The sequence below is a fragment of the Salminus brasiliensis genome, chromosome 19 (assembly GCF_030463535.1).
Source record: "Salminus brasiliensis chromosome 19, fSalBra1.hap2, whole genome shotgun sequence".
Lineage (NCBI taxonomy): Eukaryota > Metazoa > Chordata > Actinopteri > Characiformes > Bryconidae > Salminus > Salminus brasiliensis.
The window spans coordinates 3430650-3440491 of record NC_132896.1 but is presented as its reverse complement, the minus strand read 5'-3'; the positions used below and the strand labels follow the sequence as shown (position 1 = coordinate 3440491).

Sequence of the window (9842 nt, the reverse complement as noted above, 5' to 3'; positions counted from 1 at the left end):
CCTTCATAACACTGCACAGAATGGAGCTGGGGATGAAGATGAACACTCTGTAGCAGTGAGAGTTGTTCTAGTGCTAGTATGAAACAACATACACTATATGGCCAAAAGTATTGGGACACCTACTCAATCATTTTAAAGCTTTAAAGCAGTGTGGGGCGAAAGTCCATCCCTAGAGAACCAGCGGCCATTAATCAAATGTTTCTATGGAGTTTTCAGTCTCAGCTAGCTAGCTAGCCATTATCACCACCTTTTAAATGTGCTGGTGGTCCACCACATGCCCCCAAAACAGCTCTCAACAACCCTCCAAGGCCATTCTAATGAATGCATTCAGCTACTTTAAGTAGAACCCATTGCTGACACACATGTGCAAATGCACAAACACACACACACACAGCTTGTCTAGTCTCTGTAGAGAAGTACTGCCAATACAATAGGACTCTCTGAAGCAGATAAACATCAAGAACCTATTAACACCATGCTGCCTAATACCAGGCGTGACCGGGCTAGATGGGTATAAAGCCCCCTGGCATTGACCTATGGAGCAGTGGAAGAGCTGTGTTCTCTGGAGTGATGGTGGTCTAGCTCCATCCAGTACTTTTGGGATGGGTTGGGGGGACATCCTGACCTCCCGACTAATGCTTTTGTGGCTAAATGCAATCAAATCCTCATGACAATGCTTGTTCAGAATCTAGTAGAAAGCCTTCTTCCATGGACAGCAGGATAAACTCTTTTAAACACCCTTGATTTCAGTAGAAACAATGAATCAGCAGGCGTCCCAATACTTTTGTCTAAATTCAAGTGATTCAGAAAGTACTTTTTTAATGTTTAAATGGCAGGAATGAAGCAATCAACGCTTTCCTTACTGCGAATAAAATAATTAAGTAATCATGATTGTTTACTGACACCATGTTGAGCAGTCTGGGTGCAGGCCTAATTATAAAGCCTGCAGTCTGGCTCCGGCACACGATAGAGGAGCAGATGGAGCTCATGCTGCAATACACACTCCACCTACACACTGTAGTCGTAACACACTTAACAATACTTAAACTTCTCAGCTGCTTAGCTCCGTCATGGCCTCCAATCTCTTGGTCTTCCCAGAAGGCATCATGTGACCTTGCCAGGATGTGTAATCACCACACCAGTCCCACCATTAAAGACAGGGACGAGTCACTCCGGCTGACCCCTGCACTTGTTGGTCAAGACCTGTTGGTCAATCTGCTGCTTCTTTTCACTGGTTACATGACTGGGGTCCACACCATGTTGATTCAGGAGAGCCTGGGCACATAGAATACCAATGAGCCAAAACATTATGACCACCCTCTAAATATGATGGCGGTCCTCCACATGCTACCACAACAGCTCCAAGACCTCTGAAGGTGGTATCTATGGTATCTGGCAGGAAGACGTTCCAGCAAATCCTTTAAATCTCGTTAGTTGGAAGGACTTAATATTAAGACCACCTTCTAAATGTGCTGGTGGTCCTCCACCTGCCACCAAAACAGCTCCAGCCCGCCAAGGCCTGGACTTTACAGAGGTGGTATCTGTGGTATCTGGCAGAAAGATGCTCCAGCATAACCAGAATAATCCATGTGACAGGAATGAAAGCAGCCTCATCGGACCAGGCCACCTTCTTCCATCACTCCAAGGTCCAGTTCTGATTCTCACGTGTGCCAACTAGGCTCTTACATGGGCTCCTCTGACAGTGGAAATGGGTTGGTTACACTGGGTCTTTTGACCAGTTGGCAGTTATGTAGCCTTGTACACAGCAGAGGGCACTGTACTGTGTTGCGACTTGCCCCTGTTCCTGTGCCACAGTAGGCCTTGGTGGGTTGGTTCGGTTAAGAGGGGGTAGCCTTCATTAACCCTGTGCATCGATGAGCCTCAATTGCCCGTCACTCTGTCGTATGGTTCGTGGGCTGTCCCTTCCCTAACCACCATCGGTAGGGGCTGTGTCTCCGACAGGAGTCTCCGACAGGATTCTCCAACAAGCCTTGCTTGCTATACGGAGTCTGTTTACACCAACACCTAAGACGCACTGTGATCGGATTATGATCGGATCACTCAGAGACGGATCTGTCGGGAAAACAACGGTAATACCAGTGATAATTGCTATGGATCTTGGCCAACAGTTGTCTTCACACTGTAGGACCCCCATTGTTCCTCCACACTGTTCACAGTACAGTGTTTACAGGAAGTTCTTACTCAGGGAAAGTAAATCGGGGTCTTATCTGGTCACACTGGGGACGCATTTTAATCCGGTCAAAATAGATCCAGATACCATCCGGATACAAAACATGTGTAAATGCCAGGTGTAAACAGGCCCTTTAGACTGCCTAAAATATGCCTAAGCCTTTTTGGCCTGCTCCCCAAAAACCTGGCAGGCAAACATTCAGTTAATAAGAATTTTATTATGAGGAATATCTCTTATGTAAACACACAGGCTGAGTGTCTCCTCATGCAGTCCTAAAGCTGACCGTGGACCCTGTTTGGAGTAAGATGTGCAATCTGTTTCCAACTTTGAATATATAAATTTGAACATATACAGTGAGAAAACTAAAGAATTCATGCAAATTAATTCATCCATTAATTAGCATAACCAATTCCAGCGCTCTCCTTGAAGCCAGGGAGTAGTTCCAGTTCTCATCCTCATATTTATGATCCCATATTTATGTGGGGCCTGTATGCTGGGTAGCCCAACTGGGAACCAGAACGCTTTGTCTTCAGGTTCTTCTATGGATGCCCTCCAGGGTCAGTGATGGGACCAGCAGTGGTTGAGCATGGGCCCAGTTTGGGCTGTACACTGCATACAGGGCCTTGATGGGACCCCTGTGAGATTAAGGATGTAACGATGGGGCCCATTTGGGAAGCCCAGCTGGGTCCCAGTAACAACACACCTGGAACCCACCTAGCCCACGTTCCACCCATACGAGCCCAGCATCAGCATGTTGGCCAGGGAGTGTTTACTGTGATTCCTGTTATCCAGCACAGGTTGTGCTTTCATCTGAGTTTGATGATTTGGCTGCTCTACCAGACTGACCAACTAGGATAGTCAACCAGCATGACCAGCATGACCTAGCTGGTTGACCAGAATGACCAGCGTGCCCAAACCGGTTCACCAGCAAAAAAGGTTGAATTTCTGACTGATAAATTGAGATTTAAGTATTTTATCTTTTGAAATCATGACTTCAAAAGGTTTGGCTTTCAAGGACTTCAAAAAAACAACAACAACAAAAGTCATTGATGTACTGTTGCATGCTGGACTATAATTAACCACATGCTTATTGGTGCAATTTTGGTAATTATTTGTTGTACAATAATGAGGATCTGTAATGTTAAATCTTTAATTTTATTAATCAGTTGAAATTAAATTTGAAGTTTTTATTGGATAAAATGTGACACCAGTTGCTTCATCACATGGTTAAAAAGGGCAAAGCTCACATCACATGGGCAGTGTTAGGGGTGGGCTGATGGAAAACAGAAGCTTTGTAAAACACACATTTAAATTTAGCCAGGCCTCAGCGTTTTTTCAAAGGCATTGTCTTGATGTTATTTGTATTTATTTTAGTACAGGATTAATAGTGGATCCTGCTTCCTGCTTCCTGCATCTTTCTTATCTATGCTAAGTTCATACCCTGCATCTGTAAATGTCACTATGCAAACTGAATGGAATGGAACTATAGAACAGAGGGGTAGGCAAATACAGTGGTAAATGACATGGACTAACTTCTCTGGGGTGTCACATAACCCCAATCACCAACACAGAGCTTATCCAACACTAAGGGGATGACCTTTAATGGGTGTAGGCCCTCACCCCTACTGTTCGCTCTGTTCATATGGGACTTTGGGGACTTTTTTACGCATACATTGTGGGCATTGTGAGACGGACAGACAGATAGACAGACAGGTAGACAGACAGACAGACAGATAGATAGATAGATAGATAGATAGATAGATAGATAGATAGATAGATAGATAGATAGATAGATAGACAAACAGACAGGTAGACAGACAGTCAGACAGACAGACAGATAGATAGATAGATAGATAGATAGATAGATAGATAGATAGATAGATAGATAGATAGATAGACAAACAGACAGGTAGACAGACAGTCAGACAGACAGACAGATAGATAGATAGATAGATAGATAGATAGATAGACAGATAGACAGACAGGTAAGTAGACAGACAGACAGACAGACAGCTAGATAGATAGGTAGACAGACAGGCAGGTAGACAGACAGGCAGGTAGATAAATAGATAGACAGACAGACAGACAGACAGATAGATAGACAGACAGACAGACAGACAGACAGATAGATAGATAGATAGATAGATAGATAGATAGATAGACAGGTAGATAGATAGACAAACAGACAGGTAGACAGACAGACAGACAGACAGATAGATAGATAGATAGATAGATAGATAGATAGATAGATAGATAGATAGATAGATAGACAGGTAGATAGACAGACAGGTAAGTAGACAGACAGACAGACAGACAGCTAGATAGATAGGTAGACAGACAGGCAGGTAGACAGACAGGCAGGTAGATAGATAGATAGACAGGCAGGTAGACAGACAGATAGGTAGATAGATAGATAGACAGACAGACAGATAGATAGATAGATAGACAGATAGATAGATAGACAGACAGCCATAGGGGGCAAAACCTCCCTTGCCTGAGCTAAAGCGCGAGCAGTGGCGGCCCCTAGCGGCAGACACCAGCACATCTCCACAAACCTGCACAAAAATTCCGTAAACATCCCAAACGTCACTTCCTCCCACATTCAGCTGCGAAAACACAGCAGGTCTTCAGAAATTCAGTATTTCAACAACTTGGACATTTGCATGCCTTAATCCGCGGCCATCGTCGCTGTGGTGTTGGTTTCCAGGCGCTCAGACGGGAACGCTGTGAAGCTCCGCAGACCGCATCAGCTATGAAGGCGAGTGCTGGGTTCGGGGGGTTGTTTTTGCTGGCTGGCCGAGGCTCCTGACTGCTCCTCTGCTCCTCTGCTCCTGTCGCTACAGCGTTTTCTCTGAACGCAGCAGTGCTGCTACCAGAGTGTTGACATCGTGTTATGTGCGTGATGTGTGTCCTCGTATGCTGAAGGCTGGGATGTGCCAGGAGGAGATCGTGTTACCTACCATGTTGACACAATGAGACAAGCTTCAGAAGAGGCAGATCTGTCTCCTACAGAGGCAGTCTGAGTCTGTCTGTCTCCTACAGAGGCAGTCTGAGTCAGTCTGTCTGTCTCCTACAGAGGCAGTCTGAGTCAGTCTGTCTCCTACAGAGGCAGTCTGAGTCAGTCTGTCTCCTATAGAGGCAGTCTGAGTCAGTCTGGCTGTCTCCTATAGAGGCAGTCTGAGTCAGTCTGTCTATCTCCTATAGAGGCAGTCTGAGTCAGTCTGTCTGTCTCCTATAGAGGCAGTCTGAGTCAGTCTGTCTGTCTCCTATAGAGGCAGTCTGAGTCTGTCTGTCTCCTATAGAGGCAGTCTGAGTCAGTCTGTCTCCTATAGAGGCAGTCTGAGTCAGTCTGTCTGTCTCCTATAGAGGCAGTCTGAGTCAGTCTGTCTGTCTCCTATAGAGGCTGTCTGAGTCTGTCTGTCTCAGCTTCAGCTCTTTTAGTAGGAATAGTATGTTATATGTACATATATATATGTGTGTGTGTGTGTGTGTGTGTGTATGTATGTATGTATATATATATATATATATATATATATATATATATATATATATATATATAAAATGCATGTATGCATTATATGTGTATATATATACACACACACACACACACACACACACATATATATATAATGGTCTTCTTTGGCTTGTAACAGCAGTTAAGGCCTGCCCGTGATTAGAACCGTGGACACGGTGTGAAGTAAATCTACCAGGTTCAGAAAGAATGATTATCCATCGTAGAGAAGAGCCTTCCAACCAGCCACTGAACCATTTAGGAATTCATGGGGTTCATTGACTTGTCATGGGTTTGTATAGAACTACTGCCTTCATGGAGAAGCCCATTAAAAAAGTGTACAATAATTAAAATGATTATTATTATACAGGGCATTAGATACAGGGCATGCTCTACACACAGTTTTGTGAAGGAATTAGAGAAGGCTTATTAGCTTGGTTAAATGAAACACCACTTTTTTTAATATGACCAATTCTGGGTATTGAAGTGCTGTCAATGCCAGGAAGGACCAAGGGCCGTTAGGAGCTATTTCAAGAGTCTTTGGCTTCGCTTTCTTCTGACTTCTGGACTTAATCAGGAGAAAGCTGCTGTTCAGACTGAGAACAGCCTGTGTTTTGGTGTAAGCTTTGAACATTGACCGACTGAGTCGCATGTGATTCTACAGGGCCCCAGTGCAGAGGCTGAGGTAATAGAGGAGGGCACTCCATCACCGGCCGACCCTAACGGTGAAGAACTTCCGCCTTATCTGCGTGAAGAACCTCCTGAGGGTGAGTGAACGTTTTTTTTTTTTTTTTTTTTTTCATTCTGTTCTCCGAGGAAGCTCTTCCACTTCAACCCAGTAGCAAATAATGGTTCCAGCTCGACCTACAAAATACAGAACAAGCAGTCAGGACGTGGTGCTACACTTAGCCATGCTATGGCACCCCTGGAGCAGGGAGGTTAAGGGCCTTGCTCAGCCTTGCTGAACTGTGGCTCTTTAACTGGGCTCTTTTAATAAAGATTTGGTTCATTTAAAGTAAGTATTCTTATTGAGTCTGAACTGAACAAACTTCATAAACTAAACGTTATTCTACACCATATATAAAACTCTACATGGTCAAAAGTATTGGGAATTCAGGTGATTCATGCAGTCTCGTTGCCACTGGTGTATACAATCCAGCCCCTAGTCCTGCAGTCTGTCTTTCTTCCACACATCAGTGAAAGAACGGGAGGTTCTGAAGAGCTCACTGAACTCCAGCGTGGTTCTGTATGTAATAGGAGACACCGCTGCACCAACAACAACAAGTCAGCTGGTGAAATCTCCTCCCTCCTAGATCTTCCTCCATCAGCTGTGAGTGGTGTTATTATTGAACAGTGGAAGAGTTTAGGAGGAACAGCTCACAGAGAGCAGCTCAGCCACAGAGTGTCTGTCAGACCACGTAAAGTTACAGAGTGGGGTCAGGGCCGAGTGCTGACCTCAGAGCAGAGTGCAGAAAAGTCTCCAACTGACTCCGTAACTGCAGCAGAGCTCCAGACCTGCTGCTGCTGGTAGAGCTTAGAGCAAAGGAGGACCAGCTCCTTATTAATAATGCCTATGGGTTTAGAATGGGACGTCAGAAATGCTCCAGTAGCTGGAATGTGTAGGTGTCCCAATACTTTTGTCCATATGTTGTGTAGTAAACCTCTTCATGAACCCTGAACACACTTCATCCAGACCCCCAATACCTGCGGTTGAGCTCAGCGCTTCTCATCGTCTTTGTGTCTGCATTATAACAACCCCAGGCTGGACCACAAACAGCCACAGTGGGTCAGATGTGGTTTGGAGTTCAAGGCCATGTGGCAAGTGACCAATTATTGATCACAGAAAATCTTCAGCAGACCCAACCAAGTCATCATCACCCCACATTACACAGCGTACAGCATTAGACATGCTGCCCAATGGTCATCTGCTTAGATGATCCCACACAGACCAAACCAGCCTTAGGTCTCACACATTGTTGTTGTTCTGTATTTTTAAAAATTATTATTATTATATTTTTGGTTATAAATCACTTAATTGAGGAACATACAGCCACACTGGTGAGCTAATAGCTAACATGCAAGTTTAGATTTGATCAGATTTGATCAGATTTAGGCTTTTTTGTTGTTGTTTCAAATCATTTTCACATATGCATTTTATTTATTTATTTATTTATTTATTTATTTAAATGAAGTCAATTATCAAAGACATTGCTGTTATCTGGGACTTACTTTTTCAGCTTTGCCCTGGAGCTACGATGCTAATGCAGCTAACGAGTAAAGAACAGCTGTCATATCAATCATTTCTGTTATTTCATATTCATTAACAACTTTAGAACATAGACATTTCTAAGGAGTTTTAATATTTATGTATTTAGCATTTCACACACAGTATATGTCCAAATGTTTGTGGACACTTCTTCTAATGAATGCATTCAGCTACTTTAGGTCATCACATTCGCTGACACAGATGTGCAAATCCACACGTACAGCTTGTCTAGTCCCTGTAGAGAAGTACTGCCAATAGAATAGGACTATCTGGAGCAGATCATCATGAACCTATTGGCACGATGCTGCCTAATGCCAGGCGTGGGCTATAGAGGGGTATAAAGACCCCCAGCAGCATTGAGCTGTGGAGCAGTGGAAAAACTGTGTTCTCTGGAATGATGATGGTGGTGGTGCTCCATCCAATCCTTGATGAGGTGGGCTGGTGATTAACATCCGACATCTTGACCTCACTAATCGTCTTGTCGCTGAATTCAATCAAATCCTCACAGCAATGCTCTTGCTCCAAAATCAAATAGAAAGTCTTCTTCTCTGGACAGTAGAGACAGTTACTCCAACAGAAGCAGGAGATTTCAGAAGAATCAGTGAATGAACGGGTGTCCAAGTACTTTTGTCCAGAGATGTGTATTTGCAGCAAGACATTTAAATGTGTTTATCTCTTCTTTATCCTTTGGTCAAATGTTTTCTACCTCAAGATCTTTTATTTTCTTAAAAACATTGATTCCAAACTTCTGACTGTAGAGTAAGTCCTGACAGACTACATCTGGAGTCAGCGAATTTAGATTAGTAAGTAAACTTTGATTTTTCAGTGGACTTTTCCTTTAAACTAGAACCACTTTGTGATGCAGTGGCTGTAAAAACTGTGCTGGGTTACTTAATTATCAGTTATTATTTTCAGCCCTGAAATCTGTAATTGGTTTATCACAACCAGGAATACAATCAGAGAAGTGCAGGCCTGACTGACTTACGTAATTGATTAATTGCTGAATTACTGAATTCATTAAGTCATTAGGGCTCTCTGAGTGTAGGCTCTGCCAACAGGAATGTGTGTGTGTGTGTGTGTGTGTGTGTGTGTGTGTGTGTGTATAAGAAAAATAAGAAATGAGACTTCTAAAGGCCCATACTATGCATATCTACATTTTTATTCTCTACAGAGAATAATAAATAAAAGTTTGATGTACTGTTAAATATTATAATTCATTTTAATGTTAATTTATGAATACATGTTTGATCATAAAACCAGTTTCAAATGAAATGTTAAATGTGCATGTGTGTTAATTATTATGAATTGTAATTATCTGTTGTAATGATCAGTTTTCTCACAATGGGACTGCATCCTGAGTAAGGCAAACATGCAGTGCGGCCAATTAGAATTTACATAAAGTCTTAAAGGAATACAGGCCAGTCCAGCATGTTCGATTCTGAGGCATGATTTAATTTTATAGAGGGATTATTTTATAGAGTTATTATTTACAGAGTGTTTATTTAATAGTATTTATTTTATAGAAAGTTTATTTTATAGAGTGTTTATAGTGTTTATTTTATATAGTAATTATTTTATAGAGTGTTTATTTATAGGTTGTTTATTTTATAGGGTGTTTATTTATAGAGTTTATTTTATAGTGTTTATTTTATAGAACGTTTATTTTATATAGTGTTTATTTTATAGTGTTTATTTTATAGAACGTTTATTTTATATAGGGTTTATTTTATAGTGTTTATTTTATAGAAAGTTTAGTTTATATAGGGTTTATTTATAGATTTTTTATTTTATACAAAGTTTATTTTATACAAAGTTTATTTTATAGTGTTTATTTTATAGTGTTTATTTTATAGGGTGTTTATAGAGTTTATTTT

At 42.0% G+C, this 9842-nt stretch overlaps 2 protein-coding genes across 3 annotated transcripts in view; one reads left to right on the top strand and one right to left on the bottom strand.

The window, feature by feature from the left end:
- The window catches only part of ciapin1 (cytokine induced apoptosis inhibitor 1), a 303079-nt gene that overhangs the window by 232512 nt on the left and 60725 nt on the right, over nucleotides 1–9842 (bottom strand). The gene's annotated exons all lie outside the window — the stretch shown is intronic.
- LOC140540575 (transmembrane protein 263-B) overlaps nucleotides 4742–9842 on the top strand; it is a 38767-nt gene continuing 33666 nt past the window's right edge. The window contains 2 exon segments of the mRNA XM_072662934.1: nucleotides 4742–4949; nucleotides 6367–6469. Of these exon segments, the coding sequence (XP_072519035.1) occupies nucleotides 4944–4949; nucleotides 6367–6469 (109 nt within the window). The 5' untranslated portion in view covers nucleotides 4742–4943.